General features: G+C 56.8%; 1 protein-coding gene across 1 annotated transcript; it reads right to left on the bottom strand.

Annotated features, from left to right (window-relative positions):
- Positions 1-383: 383 nt before the first annotated feature.
- Positions 384-22,487, bottom strand: EIF3B (eukaryotic translation initiation factor 3 subunit B). The gene is made up of 19 exons (XM_047839014.1): positions 21,990-22,487; positions 17,773-17,965; positions 15,689-15,808; positions 15,374-15,431; positions 15,096-15,224; positions 14,671-14,828; positions 11,967-12,098; positions 11,816-11,882; positions 11,390-11,436; positions 10,229-10,439; positions 8,897-8,969; positions 7,906-8,028; positions 6,390-6,468; positions 5,555-5,693; positions 3,688-3,813; positions 3,037-3,114; positions 2,640-2,748; positions 2,263-2,379; positions 384-1,642 (listed from the first exon to the last, which is right to left on the bottom strand). The coding sequence occupies exons 1-18, from the start codon at positions 22,402-22,404 to the stop codon at positions 2,276-2,278; spliced, it is 2,361 nt and encodes a 786-aa protein (XP_047694970.1). The 5' UTR covers positions 22,405-22,487; the 3' UTR covers positions 384-1,642; positions 2,263-2,275.
- Between the last annotated feature and the right edge of the window lie 507 nt (positions 22,488-22,994).

Below are 22,994 nucleotides of genomic sequence, written 5' to 3'. Positions count from 1 at the left end.
GGCATCTGGGTCAGTACTGAGCTCTAGGTCAACCTCACCCCATGAACAAGGCAAGGGGACAGCGGAGAGAGCCGCCCATCTAACGCCCACGTCCCCCTCTTCCACGAAGGCTCCAGCCTGTGACCACAGGAACCGCCGAAAAGCCCGTCTCTGATTTCAACGCGAGGGTACACGCCCTCCCATCCTGCCTGCCTCTGGAAACAGGACGAGGACAGCGGGCCGGTGCGGGCGGCTGGGGCCAGCGCCCACCCTGATGCCCCAGCCAAAGAAGCCAGAGCGAGGGGGACGCCCCGCCCCCACAGGAAGGATCAGAACACTCTCTCCCTGGGGCTGGCCCTGGGAAACCCATTTCCAGAGCACGAGAGAGAGAAACAAACCAGGTGTTTCAGAAATTCTTTTATTAACAAATCACATAAAACAATTACAACTACTGAGTCGCAAACAGTCGAAAGTAAATTTTTTGAAAGATGTTAAAAATCTGTGAACATGATCAAAACATGAGCCTTTTCCTTCTTACCGTCATCAACTTAAAAAGCCAGGTCTCTGCACGCTGAGGCTTAAAGGGTGTGAGAGCCAGTAAGAAACACTGGACACCGTGTGCGGACGGACATGACCGGGAACCGGGCAGAGCGCCCAGTGCCGCCTCGCAGCCGGGGGCGTGGGGTTGGCGGCAGGCGGCCCCAGCCCCCGAGCTGCTTCTGCCCCACGGACGACAGCTTCTCCTCCAATCCCAATGTGTCAAGTTCACGGGCACCACGGCGGTGAAAGCGCAGCGAGCCTGTTCTGTGCGTTTTGACCCAGGCTCTCGGCTCCCGGAGACACAAAGAGGAGGCGCGGTGGAGTCTGACAAGGCACCAATGGGTAGTGGACGTTGCAAATCAACAGGGGCTGAAATTACGTGGATTTGCTCACTCCCTTCTCAGGAGAGAAATCAAGTTAAATTGTCAAAGACGACCACGTGACGGCGGCTAAAGTGACAACTCTCACGAACAACTTAACTTGCAGGACTCCAAGGAAGTCTAGAAAGATCTTTCTCACCAGGTCAGACAAGTGTGGAAAACAAAAAAAATGCTGCAAGAACGGTTTTTCTGCACCGATCAGACCGATGCTTTAGTTTGCAGAGCTCAGCTGAGAAAACACAACCAAATCGGGAGGTGGGAGGGCCACCACCACAGGGGGAGGGGGCACAGGAACCAAGTTCGAGGCCGGTGTCTACGTCAAAGAGAGGAGAAAGACAGCTTTTTCATACAGGTTTGTTTTTATTTCCACGCGCAGCCTGTTGAGAACCTAGCACAACCTGAACGGCGCGGCTCCCCCGTTTCCACGACACAGCCACACTGGCCCCCCGCCACGGGACAGGACGAGTTCTCGGAGGGGGACGGCTGGGTGCGCCCCTGCCGCGCACGAGTCTGAGTAACAAACACTGGTGGCATGACTTTAAAAACCCCAAACGAGAGAAAAGGAAAGCGGTGCCTTGAAACCTCCCCCGTGGTGGGGACCGGGGGCTGAAGGCACAGCGACGCGTGGGCATGGGAGAGTCCGGGCGCACAGTGTGGAGCGAGACAAAGCACAGGTAAAACGCAGGCACCGTGGGCACTTTCTGCGGAGGGACGACCTCGTTCCAGCACGAGCCCCGGGGACGCTGCAAGAAGGATCAGGTGTTTACTCTCTGCCCTACACCGCGATGACGAGAGGGACGTTAGCAAGGGCTTCTGCGGAAAGCGCGCCCTGACGGCAGGCACGGGGCGTACGATCTCAGAAGGCGGAAGGGACCCGAGGCTCTCCCGCCTGACGCCAGAGATGACCAGGAGCAGGAGCGCCGGAAGGGGGGGAGAGAGCCCCGTCCGCTGGCCGCCCCGCACACAACGCTGCCCTCGCTTGCCTGCCGAGGAAGCCCGCGTGTGCTCCGGAGGCTCCCATCTCAGACCCACAGGCCTGTCTCTGCTGGGCACACCGAGGCCTTCTCCCGGCACGCTGCGGCTGGCCTCCCTCCTCTTCCCCAGCTCTGCCTCTCACCCACGACCAGAGCCCACGTGAGGGGCACGTTCCCTAAATCCGGGGCTCAAGGTCCCGCCGTGTTCAGAGAAGAGCCCCACCTCGGACAGCCAGGGTGTGCACTTGACCCTTGCAGGTTCCATGAAAAGGGCCTGCTGACCCTGAGAACATGAACCTGGCTCTTTTCTCAGCGAAGGGACAGCACAACACAAGAGACGGGCCCGCGTCTGGGTGTGGCTCGTCCCCGTCTGAAGGAAGAGGTCTTACCACGCTGCTCAGGTCACTCCGGATTGCCCAGGGGGATGATCTCCTCGGTGACAAAGAACTCGATGGTCTCCTCCTCCCAGTCTTCCACGTTGCTGTCCAGCTCGTCCGTGTCCACGCCTGCGGAGAGGGGAGGGGGGGGAGGGAAGTGACGTGGCGTGCAGACAGCCCACTCGGGGAGGGTGGGGACACGTGGGCATGTGCCCACGTGCGCCCACTCCAGCCTCCTCCACACAGGACTGTGCACGTGAACCTGTGCCCGTAGCAAACTGGGTTCTTTGACAGAAACACCTGACGCTTAACTGGAAAGCCCACACAAGAGGGAGAAAGATGTTTCAACAGTCCTGTCCTAACAAAACACATCTCCAGCTAATGGTTACCTCCTCGCAACTCCAAACGTTCATTTTTCTGCTCCATGTAGAGCTCCTGGGCCATTTTCCGGTATTTTCGGAAATCTTCCATCATGGTGCGTCTTCTCTCCACTAGTTCCTGTGCGCGGAAGTGGGAAAGTCACGGGGCTGACGGTCCCCTCGCCACGAGGACTGAGGTCGGCAGTCACCACCACCAACCAACCCCCACCCCCGCCCCAGGACAAGAACGGAGGGCGCGCCCTCCTCCTTCCCCTCACACGCACCTGGAAGGCCAGTCTGTGCACGTGGGTAGCGGACAAGCACCTCCCTGTCCCCCCTCCTCCCAGGGCCTGACACTGTCCCTTCCATGTCAGAGAGGGACAGTGGCCACCTGTGGCACTTCCCACAGTCCTAGGACCAAGCTAACCTTTGAGGCTTTGGATTGGCTCAGACGATCCTTCTGTTCAAAGATCTTGGAGTATTTCTTCAGATCCTTTTTAATTTGCTGAGACAAAAACAAACACAAGCCAGTCAGGATTTAAACATTCGAGGGGCACCTGGGGGCTCAGTCGGTTAGGCGTCTGACTTCGGCTCAGGTCATGATCTCACAGTTTGTGAGCTCAAGCCCCACGTCGGGCTCTGTGCTGGCAGCTCGGAGCCTGGAACCTGCTTCGGATCTGTGTCTCCCTCTCTCTCTGCCCTGCCCCTCTCACGCTCTTCCTGTCTCAGGGCCCCTCGAATGTTTAAATCCTGACTGGCTTGTGTTTGTTTTTGTCTCAGCAAATTAAAAAGGCCTGCTCAGGGCTCCCCTCAATCCTGCCAGCACGGTTTACCAGCCCCCAGCACCTGCTCATCCCCTCTAGCTCATGCCAACGTCCACGGAGGGCACGGATGCGGCAGGAACGGCCCGAAAACCCACATTCACGACACTGGAACTATTCCCACTGGCTTCCCAGTGTTCCCACCGCTCTTCCAAAGGTACCCGAAAACGTCATGTTCCCATTCCCCACTCGTTACCGCCCCAGCAGCGGTGATGGAAAAGAGGCTTCCACGTTTCCTTGACCCCGGGGCCCCAGACCTTGATCTGGTCCTGGCTCAGGAGCGTGGGGGGCCGAGGTCTCCACAGCAGCTGGCAGAAACGGTCCTTGTTGTTCTTCTGCAGAAGACGGCCTTGGAAAGTCCACAGCCAGTAAGCGTTGTCCACCTGCATGGGGGCAGAGGGCAAAGCGCTGCTCGCCACCCCGTCACAGCGAGACGCGGGGGCCCCTCACAGGGCCACCCAAGTCAAGCGCTCCTCCCTCCGACGGCTGTTTAAGAGCCAACGACCGACGGTGTGGTATCTGGGAGACAGCAGTGAATCAAAGATCTCTGCTTCTCGGGAGCTCACGCAGCAGGGGAACACCGTCAACAAACACGACAGAAAGCTACCCACGTCACAGAGCACGGCGCGGAGTACCTACGAAGGGCGTCACGGGGCACTGGCTCCGTTACTGATCCGCAATGGAGAACTCATACCAGAACGTACACTGACAAAGTCACTAAACACACTGTTCGGCTCGGCTGACATCTTTTCCGCGGCACCACCTTCCGGATGAAGGAAGCGGGACCTGAAGCTACATGCTGGCGTGAGCTGGTCCCAGACCAGCACTTTGGGAGCACGTCGGGATCTGACGGAGGGGCCCACGGCCTAAAAGATTTTTTAACGAGGCCCAAGGTGGGCCTCACGGAGACGGCGCTCAAATTTAGACACACGGCACGATCACCACGAAGCGAGTAGAGAGCTTGTGCTTAAGACAGCACGGTGACGTTTGCTGAGTCTGGGCTCCCAGAACGTTGTTCTTTTGTTAAACGGAATCGCCCGGATACGACCTCCTAGGCCGTGGACTCGCAGGAGCTGGTTCAACTCTCAGAACCTCCGTTGATAAAAAACGGTAACTAAACAGAGCAGACGCTCAGCAGAGGCCCCCACCCCCTGCAGCTCAGGAGCACTGAGCCTGGAGCACTGACACGAACACTCCAGCATGCAGACACCACGCGGAACGTGCACCACACACAGGCTCGCACACCCACGGAGCACGGCGTTTCTCCAGTCCTTCAGGCTACCCGACGTTCGAGACTAAGAAACGGGCTCCCTGACACGTGCTTTCGTGTCCTCTCGGGGAGTCCCAGACCCCAGACCCTAGCCTCAGCAGCCTTCTCCCCGGGAGCTCCTGCTCAGACGGCAAACCGGGACGGAACAGGGACCACACGCCAGGGAACAGGCCCCTGCCCACACAACGCTCCACTCTCGGGAGAGGAAATGAACTCGCGACCAGCCCCCGAGATGGATTCGAGCCCGTGAGCGCACTGTGAAGACAGTGCAGGGCGGGACGGGTGCCTGCCCACGGAGGAGGCCCGCTCCAGGCAGGGAGGAGCAAATGAGCCGCCTGGGAGGAGCCAGCCCAGTGCGCGCACGCTCCCAGGGGAGCGGGGGAGCGGGCAGAGGCCGCCTCACCGAGGGCCCGGTGGGCTGGGCAGACAGGGCTCCTCTGAACCACAAGCTTCTTGAGCGTGGAAAAATCATGCTGGGAAACTGTGTGCGCAGTACGGCACGTCCTCCCTCCACCTCCAAGCCGCAGGACAGCGTGGCTCTGGAGTGCGGGGCAAACCACCCAACCCGATTCCCACTGGGAGAAGCTCCCCGGCTACTGCGCCAGAGGAAGGTGGCCTGGGCTCAGGCCGCAGCGAGCGTAAGACGTCCAACTTGGGGAAAAAATCCAGGAACGCCGGCCGACTCACGCACGGCAAGGCCGGCCGCTCGGGTGCTCTGCTGGCGAGGGTTTTGGGGCAGTGGCAGCTGGACAGAGCCCCAAAGAGCAAATGAAGAATCACCGCAGGGCGACCCTGAGGAAACCCGGGAGGGGAGGAGGGTCTCACGCTGCGCGCGGGCTACTGGGGCCCCGTACCTTATGGCTCCACCAGGACACAGAGGTGACCACGTAGCGTCCGGTAGGGTCCCACTCCACATCGGACGCCATGTAGTGCTCCGCGATGTTCATGACCGTACAATCCGAAGTGTCGACGAAGGCCAAGGCGCCGTTCATACTGGGGAGACAGAGCACACGATCAGTCCACACAGGCCGTCATGGCGCCTCGCTCCTTGCAGACTCCAGGGCAGGACACAGGAGAGCCCCGGGCACCCCCTACCGCTGCCTGGCTGCTGAGGAGAACTAATCCAGGAGCCACGGCCCAAGGGTGTCGTGAACAAAGACAGGGGAAGTGGACACGGCACCTTGTACGCCTGCCAGGACTACTTTCAGAGAAGACAGAGGCCAAAGCCCCCAAAACACCTCCAATGAAGTCAGAACACTGAACAACCGGAGCCTATTCTGCTCATGCGCTCCCACGGCTGCCGGACGGCCAAGGACGGGGGGCGGGGGGACGCCACCCGCCCCACGGTCACCCTGGACAGAGGCAGGCTCCGAGCTCACACAGCCCTCCCGCCAGAGGACGGGGTTTACACCAGGCTCGCTGCCCTGCCACCAAGACGGCTCACCTAACCGCGAGGAAATGACAACACTCGCATGTCCTCCAGGTGCACCCGGAACACACTTGCAGGACCGTTCTGCCCGACCTGGGGTCCACCCGAGTCTGAGCAAGACAGGATGGTCCTTTCGTGCAGGACACGTGCCCCATCACGCAAAAGGGACCACTGTGATGGTTCCGAACCCGGAGCTTGACCCGTGAGGCCCACAAGCGTGGCTCAGGACACGCAGAAGGCAGCAGACAGTAGGAACCCACCTCCTTAGGCCAGCCAACACAACAAACTGTCCCTGGGGGCTCCAGAAGATGGTATTTGCCTGCTGCTTATCAAACATTTCTGAAAGGAAAGAGAGTGGCTGTTAGAAGTCTGTGAAAGGGCGGGCGATGGGTTCACGCGGCCTCAGTGGGCGGATATCCACATGTGCTCCCCACGCCTGGTTCCTCCCGGAGAAAACATTTTGGAAAACCCATCGTCTGGGTACGTTTTTAAGTTATGACCTACAGTTCAAACACAAAAAGAAAAAGGAGATACCTTGAAGCTATGATACGATTTGTAGTAACATCTCACGTTCGGAGAGACCTACTTCCCAGTGAAACTGCACAGAGGACTCACCGTAAAAACTGTCACGGGGTCACGGGGTCTCCACACGAGGGCAAGAAACCCACACCCCCCACCAGACGTGGAGAGACACATATCACCCAAGAAAGCCCGAGACCCACCCTTCAGGGACTCGAACACCTTCTGAACTCTGCAGTCACAAGTCGTTTGAAAGCTGCTACTTTGCCCAACACCCTGAGGCTCACATCCCACGAGGGGCCAGCAGAGCCCCTGGAGAGCAGACCGTTAAGGCTCAGGCTGCACGCTAGGGTCTCTTCCCTGGAGGACGCAAAGTGAACCCCCTGGGGCCTGGTCCCGGCCTGCAGGGGATCCAAGGACGGGGGGCCCAGCGGGGACAGGGAGACGTGAGGAGGGTGACACCATCCAAAGGACAGGATTCTCAGACCAAACACGGGAGGAACAGAAACTGTAAGCTGTCCTTTAACAACCACGCGTGTTAACAGAACACACACGATTGTCCCAGGACGGACATGTGACCTTCCAAGGTGGGTAACAGGGCGTTCAGGGATGGAAGGCACTTGGACGCTGGCCATTTGCGAACCTACTTCCTAACGAGACAGCGCAGATCTGGGAGCCCCTAACGACTCCTACTTCCTCGTCTGTGGCAGGGAATTAATGACGCGGTCAGTTTTGCGGCTGCCACCGACCTACCCCAGAACGGTTCTACCACAAACACCACTGAGCTCAGGAGGTAAAAGCTGAGTTCACCGGAGTTCTCTCAAGACAAGCTCCGCACCTGAACCATCAGACACCGAACCAACCCGCTGTCTTTCCTGCGAGGAAGCTGTGCACGAGGGGCCCTGCTGAGAGAGGCCAGGACCCTGCTTGCCTCGCACACAGGCAGAGCAGAGCATGGTGGGGAGGCGGGGCCCCAGCCCAGAGACACCAGCTGTGGCTACAAGAGGGAGACCACCTCCACTCAGAAGCCCTCTTGTGAAGGGCCGGGGCTGGGAGAGAGGGCAGGGCTCCCTCCCAGGGGCCCGGTCTTTGTGGGCTGGAAGCATGTGAGGCCTGAGCCGCAGGGACCCTCTCGGCTGTGGGGCGGCCTAAGCAGCGGTTCCCAGCCAGCCGAACACGCATGTGGAGCGAGGACGGGGCTCTGTCCCCAGTGCATATCCGTCTGTCTGTCCATCTGCCAAGGGGGAGGCTACTTACTGATAAGTTCAATCTTCCCATTGTTCTTCACGTGGTAGAAGGAAACGGATATCCGAGGAGCCTCCCCGTGCAGCACTGCGAACTTGCTCCCGTTGGGTTCCCAGGCAAAAGCTATGATGGTTTCTACAGTCAGGAGAAAGAATAAGCCCCTCAGGTCATGTAATAAAGCAACGTTCCTGATCAGGCAACATTCCTGCACAGTCTTTGCTGTTCAATGAGAGAAACACCCCAAATCCTTAAACTCACTAAAAGGACCACCTGCCAGGCCTAAGGACGAGTGTGCGAGCGACTCATGGGAGACTCTGGCCACGTGGGACCGCCACCTCCGTAGATGCCCACCACAGCGGGGCCTGGGCCCGACGCCCAGCACAACCCGTGGACTCCCGCTTGCTGGAGCGCTCACGGGGGGAGGGGGGACTCCACGGCCCCCCAAGGGCTAACAAGGCAGGGTGGTGAGCCTGTACCCATGTTCTCATTCTGTGTTCCCCGCCCCCTTCTCCTCCTCTCCACAGCAAAACAGAGAACAAAAGTAGAACACCACACACGACCAACGACACAGGCTACGTTTCCCGTCTAGAGGCAGAAACGGGGGATCTGAGCGGCTTTCACAGGCCCAGAAAAGAGCCCTAGTCAGCCAACAACTTGCGGCTGCCAGTGGATGACCCTCCTGCTGCTGGGCGCTCAGAGTGTCATGAAAACCCATTCCCGGCACAGCCTCTCAGCGGGAAACCGGCCAGGGTGGATGTGCACAGCGACCGGGACATACTCTCATGGCAGCCAGAAGTGGGGACCGAGGCCAGAAAGGGCCAAAGGAACCCTAAACGGGCGGGCTCGCAGGCGGACAGCACGTACCAATCAGGGTTGCGAGTACCCTGCTCAGGTAGGGAGCCTGGGGAGCGCCAAGGCCGAGCGGGGGCTGCACGCGAGGGCCAAGGCCGAGCGGGGGCTGCACGCGAGGGCCACTGGCTCACGAAGGAACAACGGAACTTGCCTTTCATTTCCACCACGTCGACAGGCACCTGTTTTTCCCTCATTCGGAAAATTTCAAAATTCGTGACAACGCCCTGTTCAGGAGAAAAAGAGGGGATGAACTCACAGAAACTGAAAACTTGAGAAACGCTTAAGTCAAGGACAAGTCAACTTGGCGACCAACGAAACGTACACAGCTGGGACACACAGGTCAAGTGACTAAAAGTGCAGCCGTCACGACAGCACCGATGGAAGTGCACGGGCGCGGTCCCTGCAGGGGACAGCGGACTCCCTCTCTGGCCCACGTTCTGCTTTGGAGAGCTGCCCCAGGGTCACGCCCCTGCAAGGAGAGGGCCTGCATGCACAAGGTCACGCCCCTGCACGGAAAGGGCTCTGCACGGGCAGTAGCCTGTCTGCAGAACTCCCACAGTGCCGATACCCACCAACGGGGCAGGAATGAACCATCTGGAAACAGCGCAATGCCCTGCAGCGTCCCCCTGAGGCACTCCCGCGCAGAGACCCGGGTGCTGATTCCCAACAGCCAAGACGGAAACAACAAGTGCCCACCACAGATAAACGCACATAAGGGCAGCCGCGTCCCTTGGCCCTGAGCAGGGGGGGAGGCACCGACACCTGCCACGGCCCAGATAAGCCTGGACGTGCTCAGTGAGGGCCGCCAGCCACGAAGGCCACATGCTGTAGGACTTCTTTCCCAGCAAGCGTCCCGGGCTGGCGGATCCAGACGGACAGAAGGCAGAGCGGCGGGTACAGGAGCGCGCCAGAGAGGGCAGTGGTGCCGATGGGTGCGGAGTTCCTTGCCTTTGTGGGTAACAGAAATGGTCTCGAGTTCCGACCGTGGCGACGGCCACATGAGTCAGTGAATGTACCAAAAAGCCACTAACTGTGCGTTTCGAGGGCGAGCGCTACAGTGGAGGGACTCAGTCTCCAGGCTGTTTCGTAAAGAGGAGCAAACGCTCCCGTCGGGACGAAGAACTCATGAATGATGCAAATAAAACCAATCAGGGAGCAGAACTGTGCCCAGCACGCTCCTTTGTGCTTGAGAAAGAAACGGAGAGGACACACTGGCTTCCCGTCTCCTGAGAAGGCAGGCCGGTGCCCGGAGACAACACTGCATCCCCGTGACCTGTAAACTGTGCCCACAGGTCTCCTGCACCTCAGTGCCAAGGCAACAAGAGCTCTAGCGAGGACACGCCCGCTAACCACTGCCTCTACCTGGCGGGTCTGAGAGTGACCCACGAGCTCGGACAGAGACCGCGTCAGCAGCTTCAGCGGGGCGGGGGTAGGGCCGGCTTGGAGCTGCAAGGCACGGCCTCTGCTCGGGGCGTCCACTCACCTGGGTACCTTTCGGGGTCCTGTCCACTTTAACGCACAAGTAATCTCCGTTTTTTTGCCAATGTAGCTTGCAATCCACCACATTGAAGAGATTCCTGACCCTGATCTCCTGTCTGGTAGGAAGCTGCATCAAGGTCACCCTGGCCGGGATGTCTTTGTCTTCAGGCACCCAAAAAGCTATGATGTTCCCACCGGGAGACCAAGAGAAGTCTCTGCAGAACGAAGAAAGCCGGTGTTGCCCAAGGACCGGCAGGCCGCCGACAGGAAGGAAGCGCGGTGGACACGGGCTCACCCTCCAGGGCGGCAGCCCGCCCTCCCCGAGAGCTGGTCCCCTGCCACCCGGAGCGTCACTGCACTCGCCGTGCCAGCGGGAAGAGACGCTGGTGAGGCTCCCGGCCGCCACGCGGCAGACGCCCGAGCCCCGACCGGGACCTCGGCTGCCACAGATCGCGGCTGCAGGGCGAGGGGGGAGCTGCGGCCTCCGGACCCCGAGTGACGCCTGAGACTCACTACGGGGCTGAAGGGAAACCCCCGCAGAGGGCGCGGGATGACCTCAAAGCGAGAGCACGATGCCCCCCACCGCGCAGGCACCTCCAGGCCAGGCGCCCACACGATTCGCCAGCTAGACCCACAGAGTCTACCATAACTGTTTGCGTAGAATCGATTCCCGGTTTAGTTTTTATCATGAGCCACAGCTATGCCCAAGAGCGTTCACGTCCCCACACCACAGGTGCTCCTCCACACACGGGCCGCCCGCAGAGCACACGCACGCGCGCGCCCACACACGTGCCTCCCGGGCAGCTCGCCAAAGGCCATCGAACCGCTGCATGGACCATAGAGAGCACGGAAGCCCTTTCCAGCCCCCTCCAGCCCGTCTCCCTCGAAGACTGCAGCCTGAGGCTCCAGCTCCAAGGCAGGGACAGGACGCCTGGCTAGAGCCAAGCCTGCGCCGCCCCCCGCCCCCCCCCAAGAGTCGCTGGGCATAAGGAGGGAGAGTGGCTGCAAGGCCCGCACCAACAAGCAGGCCCGTGGGTGATAGCCAAGAGCCTGCCGTGCCCCCTCGTCTCCAGACCAAGTCCACGCCGCCTCCTCCCGCTGCGTGAGCGCGCAGGGCCAAAGGGGGGAGCTGGCTAAGCCCCACCTGGTGAGCACGGTCACTTACTTTATACCAGAGATCTTCAAACTCTTCTTGTCCAAAAGACCCATAGACTGTGGAAAAACGAGGGTCACAACGGAGTCAAATCACACTGTGGTCTCCGTGACAGAAGCAAATTTTCAGAGAAAGCAAACGAGGTTCTGGAATGAGCCTGGCATAAACCCGGCGGGGGGCACGTAACAAACCGATCCACCGACAGCAGCGAGGCACCCATCTCCGAGGCCCCTTCTGTTTACTCCCGTCCCAGTCTCCTGGCAGCAGCACCAGCAGGGAGACCCCCAGGGACAGGACGGGAAAGGCGCCCCCAGCTCCCCCCGATTCTGCATAAGGAGAGCTGCTCTCTCCATCCCCCCAACCCGTGACACAGGGAAGCAGGCGCCCCCAGCAGCTCCCGACGGAGCAGGCCACTGCTGAGGAAACTATGCTACTTACGGGAGTTTCATAGATGCTAAGCGTGTCGAGTGTCATTCTGGCAAAGAATTTACCATCGTGGCTCCACCTAAAAAGAAGGACAGAAGTATCGGGCTCTGTCAGGAGAAATGGCCACGACGAGGTGGCCGGTGACTACCCCTCATTTACTCACTTAAAAATAGGCCAATGGGCTGAGCTTTCACAGTGGAAGCCCCTCTTCTTCTGCCCGGTCAGGATGTCCCAGATGATGATGGCTTGAGGATCGTCCTGAGTGTCCATCAGAGGGCTGAAAGTCACCAGGTACCTGTAACAGAGCAGACCCAGTTTAGAACCCCCGCCACCATCCCACCATTCGCCCTGGAGCGCCAGGCTGTGGGCGGATGAGGTGAGCATCTGCACCCAACGGGCCTCCGCTCCAGGTAGCTCGAGGCATGGTTGAGACTTCCAGACGATGTAGTTGGGGCTCCTGCCACCAGTACTCACTCCAAACCCCGGAGCTGACCCCCTCCGGGGCACAAGGCACACAGTCCCTCCTGGACCAGGCCCCGTGTTTCCCCACAGAATCAGGACAAGAAAAGATGCAGCAGATCCCAGACCGAAACCCGCGTGTGTGCTCCGGGAGGGGCGGGGTGCCGTTCCCCGTGCTCCTTGTCGAGGTCTGCCTGGGACGAGGAGGGGACCTCAACAGCCAGCCACGTGTTTCAAAAGCAAGCACACTTCTAATAACACCACTTCTGCGCCTGGGGCTTCTCACTCACCCAACAGCGGGCTCATCTACACCCAGGGCACCGCCTCACCCTGCTTACACACAGTGCAAGTATCTAAACAGACTGCTCCCTCACAGGACCCAGGAAAGGCAGAAACACTCAACGAGGAATGACGGCAACAGGCCCCGCCCAGGAGAGCCTCCTGGTGCTCAAGACGCTGACGCCAGGCTGCAGTCACTCCCTACGAGCCATGAGGTTCCCTCTACAGACCCACTCCACACACCTACAAGGCGGCGTGACCGTCACGCTGAACTACGGAAGCTGAGCACTGAACTGAAAAACACCCCAGAGGGCTGAAGCGTTCACTCGCCGACTCCTGTGAGCGTCTTACGTGTCACGCGCTTTGCGGAGCACCAGAGATACAGCGATGAGTAAGGGACGGTCCAGGTCCGGTCCCCGAGCAGACAGACACGTGTGTCTACACGCATAAACCACAAGCGGATACGGGAAGTCTAGAAGGCAGGTGGAACCCACCGCCGGCCGGACCGGGACGGCTCCTCCGCGTACACGCCATGCGGCGCGCGACCAGGAGTCCCCGCGTGCACCACTGCCACAACACGACGTCAAGTGTTATGTACCAAACAGATGGCAAAGCGGTTGTGAATCTTGAGTCCTCCAAGAACACGCTCCGTAAACCTATCTTACCAGATGTAAGAAACATCGCGTAGAAACTTCCGTTTACAGGAAACACCAAGGTGGAGGGGACCGGTGACGGGACAGCTCAAGCCAGTCATGAGACACATCCACCCGGCCCCATCTTCCTCAGGGGCCACCATCAAAGGACAGCACAGGGAGGGCGTGCGGGCAGGGTAACGGGCTGGGGCGACGGGAGGGCTGAACACACAGGCCCTGCCCCTGGTTTGAACAACAAGCTGCACACGACAGCGATGGGGGAGACCAAGGGGGAAACCGCAGTACGCAGGGCGGCAGCAGCAGTTAGGGAAACGTCGGCGCTGCCGGTGGGAGACAAGAGCCACGATCACCAGGGAAGGACACCTTTATCGGGACTGACGCACTTCCGTAAAAACACCAGCATTTCTTCAAAACGCTCAAGACCTCTTTTTTGTTTTTCAAACATTTTATTTTGAGAAAGAGGAAGAGAGAAAGAGAGAGCGCATGCGCACGAGTCAGTGGGAAAGAGGCAGAGAGAGGTGGAGAGAGACAATCTCAAGCAGGCTCCACGCTGTCAGCGCAGGGCCCGATGCAGGGCTCAAACTCAGGAACTGTGAGATCGGGACCTGAGCTGAAATCCAGAGTCGGACGCTCAAACGACTGAGCCACCCAGGTGCCCCAATAGCGAAAATAAATTTGAAACGGATACAGCAAAGTCATAAATCGTTAAAGCTAGAGAATTAGCACAGGGATGCTACCGAAGTATTCACGTTAGTTTTCCAGGCGTGAGGAAAATCTTCTACCAAAAAAACTCAGAAAGCAAACCAGGTAACACAGAGCCACGTCTCAGGAGCCCTGGGACACCAGGAACCGTCGTGAATCCACAAGGCACTCAGGACCATGCGGTAAGAAGAGGGGACGTCACAGGTAAGGCCCGGGGACAGCCCCGAGCAGGGCCACAAGGCAGGAGAGCGGGGGGCATTCTGGGCAGCAAAGCCCTGGACGGACACGAAGGCCAGGCTGCGGGAGCGGAGCCCGTGAAGCTGCCGGCGCCCCACCTGGTACCGCAGCCCTCTGCCATCTCCCACACGAGGAAACGCCGTTCATAAGAAAATTCCAGGCACGGTACCCAGCCTTGGACTAGATCCTAAACCGAAGGGACTCAAGTTTTACAAAGAACAGTACTGGAAGAAATCGGAACACAGCAGGGCTTCACTGAAAGCAGCAGATCAACGCTACATTTCCAGAAGGTTGCAGCGCCACTGGGGACACTCAGCTAAGAGAATTGCCTACCCCTAGAAAGGGACACATCAACTCACTCCCAGTGGCTCTGGAGAAAGTCAGGTGTGTCCGCGTGCACAAATGACACAGCGGACACCAGCAAACGCCTCCCAGGAAGTTCCCTGCTGCAACACTTCCGCCAAGTCTGGAATGGCTGCAAAGTACGTTTTACGGTAACCTGCAGCGGCCGGCACAAAGCGAGGGCACACCGCTTACCTCTCACAAGGCGAGAAGTCAATGAGCTGAACCCCCTGGTGGCTGAATCTCTGGATCTGTTTGAACTTCTCTCCCCCCCAGAGAGCTATGCCTCGCTGGTGGAACGTGGCCAGGTAGGTGCCCTTGGGGGACCAGCGCACGTAGGTCTCTGTCCATCTCTGTGGGAAAAGTCAGGGCCCGTGTTAACACCAGCGCGGAGAGCCGGCACAGAGCCTCCCGCTCCCACGAGGATTTACTCCTCGGACTCTTCACTGAAAAACACGAGACGCCCGCTCACGTCTCGGGGCTTATTCCAAAACCAGAAGAGCGCAGGATGTCGTGGCGACGGGTGATCTCGGGGAAGAGGACGTCCACCCGCTCTGGCCCCCAGCTCCCCGCTAAGGAAACACAGAGGGAGGCCCCGCGGGGTGGCCACGCTTACTTACCGCTCTCTCCTCGATGGAGACAGGGTCCTTCACGTCGTTCCAGAAGATAGAAGTACGGTCCCCACTCTCAAAGATGACACTGTACTGGTCTCTGCACTCTGCCTCCTCGAGCCAGTAACGCAAGTTTCCCTAGAGAAGGAACCCAAGGCAAGGGACAGAACACATCTCATCGACCGTGATCGGAGCCGGCCCCCAACTAGTGCTCCCGGAGGTGGGACCAACTCGGCCGGGAAGCCGCCCCTCCTCTTCCCAATCGCGGGCGGAGTGCACCCAAGTACCAAGTCTTTGAAGGGCTGTTTCTCTGGAATATCCCATTCGTCGCTGATCGTCATATACCTGCAACAGAGGAGCTGCCCTTTAGGAACACGTGGCACGACTACAAGGGGGGAGGGAACAGGGTGGCGACTCCGTGGGCGGCTCTCAGCAGCAGGCGGTGTGTGCCCCTGCCCCCCACCGCGTGATAGTGGGCGAGGGGTGCTACCGGCCAGGAACATCAGGGGTCGGGACGTGCCCGGAGCACGGAGCTCCCCGAAAGGCTGATGGCACCACCCCAGACCCGCTGAGCCACTCACGCCTGTGGAGCCAGGACTTACTTGTCAAAGTCAGTGAAGAGATTGACCCTGAACGTGTGCTGCTTGTCCAGCTTGTAGCCGTCTGCATTTTTCACGGCGTCCAAGGCATGGGCAGGGGAGGCGTATTCCAGGAACGTATACCTGAATCAGGACAGAACATCTTGCAGGAGTGCGGCCAGTAAGACCGGGTGGGCCGTGTGCCACTTACGAGCACCCGTCCACCCGACCAGTAAATGCCGTCAAGGCCAATGCCCCGTCTACCGCCACATCCCCGAGGGTCAAGTTGCCAGCGGTGGTTCCTTAAACGCAAACGAAACCCTAATGGGAGATCCAAAGTCTAACGCCACAATCACAAATCAGAAAACGATTAATCAAAACGTTCACTAGCTTGACCGTGGAAAGGGTTTCACAAGTGTACATGTGTCAGAACTTATGACGTGACCCACTTTGAGACTATACAAGTCTATTGTATGTCAACTTTCTCAGTAAAGCTAGGGAAAAATCCAAGAACGGGATTAGTCTGATACAGTGTATTAAAAACAAAATGATAAAGACTTTCAGAGAATGCTTCGTTTTAACACCTACAATACAAGCAAGCAGGGGTCACAAAGGTCGTTATTCCACCTAGTTTCTGAAGGAAACAGCGTTAAGGAGCATTACCCATATTTGGTAGTTTCTTAAAAACAATTTCTTTAAAACTAACCAAGCTAGGGGTGCCCGGCTGGCTCTGTCGGCTGAACATCTGACTTCAGCTCGGGTCATGATCTCCGGTTTGCGTGTTCGAGCCCCACATCAGGCTCTGTGCTGACAGCTCGGAGCCTGGAGCTGCTTCGGATTCTGTGTCTCCCTCTCTCTTTGCCCCTCCCCTGCTCATGGTCTGTCACTCTCTTTCTCTCTCTCTCTCTCTCTCTCTCTCTCTCCCTCAAAAATAAATAAACGTTAAGAAAAATTAAAAAAAAAAACTACCCAAGATTTAAAAAAATTAAAAAATAAAGTAAAAGTAAAAATAAAACTATCCAAGATAGCTTCAAAACTACCAGAATTAAAAAACACAGTATCTTCACTCTTCACATTCCTGTCCTGTAAAAGACAATTTGCCTACACTCTCTAAGACCAGTATCATGTGAGATTTTAACAGAGAAGGTCTGACACGAAAGGTTTTCTGACACAGAAAACCTCGTATTGAGTTTGAAAAGCAAACTCCAGGACACATACCATACGCTACCGTTTTTAAAAGATGCACTATTTTAAGCAACAGTTGGGGGGAAAAAAGCTGCTAATTAAGCAGTGGCACAAGGCTTTCACGTAGACTGTTAGAAGGAACCCCATTTCAGAGACGTTACCGTGTGAAAGAAAAAAAAAAAGCTCATCTTAGAATCAACAGAATACCGCATGTAAAATTTCCCTGAAATCCTGCCAGCCTCCTATCTGTCGAGCCCTTCATCCAGGATGGATCACATCAATTATCGTTCTGATGGCAGAAGACTTAAATCCCGGATTCTTAAAAAAAATTTTTAATAAATTTTTAAAAATGTTTTAACTTTGAAGAAAGAGACAGAGCACAAGCAGGGGAGCGGCAGAGACACAGAATCGGAAGCAGGACCCAGGCTCTGAGCTGTCAGCACTGAGCCTGATGTGGGGCTCAAACTCACGAACGGCGAGATCATGAGCTGAAATGAAGTTGGTCGTTTAATGCACTGAGAGGCCCAGGCACCCCTAATGTTTATTTACTTTGAGAGGGAGGGGGAGGGAGGGGGAGACGCAGAGGAGAGAGAATCCCAAGCAGGCTCTGCACTGTGGGGCTCAAACTCATGAAACCGTTAAGATCATGACCCGAGCGGAGATTCAGAGTCAGATGCTTAACCGGCTGAGCCACCCAGGTGCCCCGCGAAGCTCCGACTTCTTCAGAATTCAGCAAGCAACCCACAATATCCAAACTCAAGAACCACGCGGATCTCCTTCTCTCTGCGTAGAGACCCCAGCCGAGGGTGGCTGGGGCAGAGCCACCAGGTGAGGCGGGCACCTGTGTGTCCACAGCGACTCGCATACTGCCCGACAACAGCCACGGGGCATCAGGGGCCAAGACCGCGGGGAACATCACTCACCCTTTTGTCTTTCCATCCTCCTCTGGATAAAAATCGTTTGTGATTTTCCCAAACTTGGAAAAAATTTTATGGATGACGTTTTTGAGCTTCTCCAGCCGGTCGGGCCCCACCTGAGGAACATTGTCAACCACGATCACCGAGTCAATCCCATCCGCCTCCTGCGGCCGGTCCTTGAGGATGTCCCCCAGCAGTTCTGTATGGGTGGAAGATTGGACCAATGGCTTTTTTCTGATGAAGGCAGGACATTAATATGCTAGTTTCCCACACTGAACGACTTCCCTATAAAAAAATGAATCCTCTAAGTGGTTCCACTGTGAATGAAAGAAATACTGGCCCTGGGTTAACTCAAAATTCAAACTTAAAAACATTAGGAAGATTTTAACTCTTCATGTTCCCCCTGTCTGGAATGGACATTTCCAGAAACGTCCATTCATTTCTGGAAATAAAGGAAGATTTTACTTAAATCAACATTTTAAAGACTTGAAGACCGCAGAAGGCTAACCAAAGACGGCCTCTCTCTAGGAAAGTGGGGTAGGAAACACCCGCAGTAGCCTTCCCTGACCCACCTCCAACGCGAACCCACTAGCAGGCACTTTCCCCACGTCCAGTTTAAGACAAAACGAACAACTAGCACCCGGTACTCTCTATGTAAAACAGCCGTGTACATTAGGAGGCTAGAAAACCCACGGGCTCGTGAGAGCAAACAGCAATGCCCCTTACGACTGAGTGTCCCCGACCGCATGATATACCTCACAGGGCGCTTGGGAGACACCAGCCGTTCAGACCCGTAAATGCTCAGGACTGTGCGTAGCACGCCATAAGCTGTGTGCGTTAACCGTTATTTTCTTAACTACACTCAGAAACTGAAAATGTTTCAAGTTCATGTCACCTCCCTTTAAAATTAAGATCATAAAACCCAAACCGTAAGCACTCAAACATGTTAGATTTGCTTCATTTCCCTAAGATGGTCGGCTAGATCACGAGAAAGAGGACAGGTGTAGGAGGGCCAGGAAAAAGACGCATTTGAGGAACAGACACACAGGTGTGGGAGCCATGGGCGAGCAAGCCGGGCAGGAGACAATGCTAGCTGGGGGCTGACCGCGGCTGTCCTACCCGAGGCCTGCATCTGGCCTCGACGCCTCTTGACCATGAAGCTCCTGTAGCAATAAAAGGCCTGACCAGCTGCTGGAGGGGAGCATTCAGAGGTCAAACCCAGCATCAGATGACATCTTTGCAACACAAATTCTGCACGAATCCTAAACCCGATTCGTTAGCTGGTCTACAAAGTTACAGTTACAGGCACTGGCTGCACTGGGAGCTAAACCAGACCAAAGCTGCCATCAGAGTGCACGAGATGAAGCTAGAGCGGCAAACCCAGCCCGAAGGAGAGCAGGAGACAGGAGGCAATTTTACACACCCGAGGAGGAGCGGTGGCTTTCCCACGTGTCTCCCTGGGTCCTGGAACCTAATTATTACTGTTTTGAATTCTACTCTTAAGAATTTCAACATGCTGAAAAAGATACGTGTCCAAAAATATCCTTTGCTGCATTTCATTCTCAAAATCTAAGGCAAATTTTTCTGCACTCTCATATTGGAAATTTTCGATAATTAAAAAAAAAAATTCAACTTTTTCAAAAAGGAAAAAAGTCCTTTAGTTTCAAAGCAAGCCCCTGTTATAAACAATCTCTAATTTCAACACTTACACGGGTGAATAAAAAGCATTGACTCTAAGAAAAGAATTGCCTCTTATTTCCAAAGAGGCAAAAGTTGAGACCAAGAGAAACAGACGGAAAGAGGCAAGTCAGTCACAGCAGCGGGAGACACCTTCCCTGGAGAGGCCAGAGTCAGCTCCTTGGGTCGCTGTTAAAGCTCCTACCATACAATTAAATATGGCCTGTTTAGCCTGATCTGAATTTACAAGGTTTACAATAAAAAGCTCAGCTTCTACACAAACTGTGGACTCCTTCCCACAATCTTTACGCGTCTAGCTTACAGGAATGTGCCCATACACGGTAAGGAGTAAACACGGCAACTACACGCTGAAGGGACACCTCTCCTTCACCATCACCAGTGCCCACGCCCACGTCTGGTGACTCTTGCCGTGTGGAGTCCCGGCCCGGCTCCAGGAGAAACAGAGACAGGCAAATCTCAAAACTAAATACCAAACATAAAGATAAATGCTATTTAGCGGGCCCAAAAGAAAACATGTGGAGTTCAAAACTGTCACATAGTCGTCTGGCCAAGCAGCAACAGCAGCAGCAGCAGCAGCAGCTGCACGTCTGAAAGGATGCCGCGCTGGCAAAGCCGCTCCTCAGTCAGGAGTCAGGATGGCCCAGCTGGAGCTTCCGGCACCTCCCAGAGAGCTCTTCTAGGAGACCCTGTCCATTTTCACCTTCTGCACCTCAGTGACCCCACGGGGCAGCTCTTCTCACCAAGCACAAAACGTCCTTGGACTGCTGACCACAACCAGATGGCCTCAAGAAATAAGCTGCTGGTGTGCTCAGTTTTAGTTCCCTAGGACCAGGGGCCTCACAGGCCACTCTGGGGACAGTCTCAGGATCACAAGGGCCCCCAAAGGCCCTCCGGGCAGTCACCTGGCCTGGCTGGCTCGTGCTCACATTAGTCCTGCCACACAACCCAACTCTGGAAATGGTCCACGCGGCAGAAATCCTGCGTGAAATCGACGTGCTCAACGCTTTTTAAGAAATCAACCGCAGAGTAAACACTCAGAGGCTCGAAATGAGCTTTCGAACCAAAACTTAAACTACAAAATACAACTTGGTGCAATGGAAACAAATGCTAGTCAGGGCAGGAGAGCCTGGCAGGGTCCCGGCAACACTGCCTCCTCGTAAATTGTCAGCAACCTCTCCCACGGCAAGGAGCACATTTCCTCACAGGTAAGGGACTTTCGCTGGGTCAGCAGCCCAAGTGTTCACTGCTGTGGCCTTTCCTCCTGTTCAGGCTAAAAGATCCCTTAAGAGGGGGGCCTGTGTGGCTCAGTCGGTTAAGGGTCTGACGTTGTGCTCAAGTCATGATCTCGCATTTCATGGCTTCAAGCCCTGCGCTGGGCTCTGTGCTGACAGCTCACAGCTCGGAGCCTGGAGCCTGCTTCAAATTCTGTCTCCTTCTCTCTCTGCCCCTCCCCCACTCACACACACTCTCTCTCTCCCAAAAGTAAATACACATTAAAATATCCCTTAAGAAATAAAGTATGAGAATAACGACAACAGCAGGTCACTCCTCAACGTTACGTTTAAGTTAAAAGTAAACGGTGCTGTTGGTTCCCTAAGTCGTCTTTGTTTTACTGGAGATTCTTTGATTTTGACTCAATCTCCGTATGATGGGATGCGAGATCTCAGAAACAAAACAAAACAAATTAACATGACAACATCTTATTTTCTTGGCATGTCCTTAGCTACCTCCTCGCTGTTCTTTCCCATTCTACTATAACCGACAGGAATCCACTGATGTGCTCTGAGCTCGGACAGTTCAAATGGCTAAAAACAAAACATAAGCAAATAAGATTAGGCACTACAGACGTCACTTTAGAAGACAAGCTCTCAGGCAAGAAGCAGAAATACCTGCAAATTGAATCAAGATAAGAAGTAAAGTAAAGCTACAATGAATGACACTACACCCTAAAAATACCATGCGCCAACAGGACAAGCGTCTGCCTACAGATTCAGAAAAGAAAAAACCAGACAGGAATCTGGCAGAGTCAGCCTTCCAGTCCTGTTAAGACTCTCTGAAGGCAGAAGCGTTTGTGGAGCAGGGGCAGAGGAACCCAGCTCTGTCACGACTTGTTCTAAGGGACAGCATCGCATCAACCCCAAAAAGCGTCCCCATGAGGTCTGGCTCAGGCCTTTGACAGGTGTGGCTCATCACTCAGGACACCCAGACCTGCAGACAGGGAAGTGTCACCCAAGATAGTGCGGCACGTGCACTGTCCTGCTTTGCTGGGCCCCAGATGCCATACACGGCCACGGCTCCAGCTTGCCCACTGTCCATCATCACCACCCTCCAAAATCCAGGTTTTAGTGCAACCGAGCGGCTCCCAAGCGGTCTCCGGTCTCCTGGCCCCCAGCCCCGCCCCGCCCCGCTTTATTCTGGAGAGAGAACACACATAAGGAGATGCAAACGCTCCTAGAAACCCTTCCCTAGGCGGGGGACTACAAGTGGAACGCGGGGACGACCCACTGCCTCCCGCGCCGCCTCACCTTCCTCGCTCACATCGTCCACGAAGTCCTCGGGGTCGCTGAAGGAAGGCTCGTCCGCGCCGCCGTCCTCCCCGCCCGCCCCCTCGGACCGGGCCTCGGCCGACGCGTTCCCGGCCTGCTCCGCTGGGGCCTCGCCCGAGGCCGGGGCCGGCGCAAGGGGCTCCTCAGGAGGCGGCGGGGACGAGCCTGGAGCCGAAGCCTCCCTTTCCTCCCCGTCGGCCGCGGGCTCAGCCGGCACTGCGGGCTGCGGCCCGGTCTCCGCGTCCTCGCCGCCTGCTGCCTCCTGCGCGTCGGGCCCCGCGGGCCGCGACGACTCCTCTCCCGGTGGCGGCGGCTCGGCGGCCGGCTGCTGCTGCCCGGGCTCTGCCCGCTGCTCGGCCGCCTCGGGCGCCGCCACGTTTTCTGCGTCCTGCATGGGCCCGCCGCTGCCGCCTCGCCCGGCCTCGCCGCGCTTCCGACTCTCCCAGGCCGCACTGCGCGGCGCCTGCCGCCGGGCCATGTGCATGCCGCGGGCCGACCCACGGAGCTCGGGGAGGGGGGTGTCCACGCCCTGATAATCGCAGGATGCCGGGAGGAGGTCGGGAGCCGCAAGTGTTTCTACGGGGGACCACGACAGGGCTCCCATGACAACCATGTGCTTGAGGCGCGGCACCACAGCTGCTGGGCCCAAACCACAAACTCACTGGGAACCCCAGCCCCCCCGCCTGTGGGACAGGATGGTCCCGTCCAACATGGCAGCCACTCCCTTCCTCCTCCCGTCGGGCTCTGCGCTGAAAGACTACACTATCTGTGACGCCCCGGGGAGGCACAAGGAACCGGGTTAGTCACTGAAACGGAACACCTAACTCAGAAGTATATGCTGGAAAACACTATGAGTTCAACAAGCTATCTTGGTTGTGATATCTTAGCCTTTCACCAGACAAAGCTTCGCTTACATGAGTTAAGTTTCCCTTTCTCCGTGATGGCTCTTAGAGTCGTCCACTGACTGGGCAAAAGAATGGACGT

Source organism: Prionailurus viverrinus, chromosome E3, assembly GCF_022837055.1.
Source record: "Prionailurus viverrinus isolate Anna chromosome E3, UM_Priviv_1.0, whole genome shotgun sequence".
Taxonomy (NCBI): Eukaryota; Metazoa; Chordata; class Mammalia; order Carnivora; family Felidae; genus Prionailurus; species Prionailurus viverrinus.
Note: the sequence above shows the minus strand (reverse complement) of the source record. Positions and strands in the feature narration are given on the sequence as shown.

Coding starts and splice junctions, on each gene's coding strand:
- EIF3B (XM_047839014.1), bottom strand. CDS start 22,404: ATGCAGGACGCAGAAAACGTGGCGGCGCCCGAGGCGGCCGAGCAGCGG. Junction 14,829..15,095: donor TCTCCATCGAGGAGAGAGCG/GTAAGTAAGCGT, acceptor CTTTTCCCACAG/AGATGGACAGAGACCTACGT. Junction 8,029..8,896: donor CGACGTGGTGGAAATGAAAG/GCAAGTTCCGTT, acceptor TCCTGACTGTAG/AAACCATCATAGCTTTTGCC.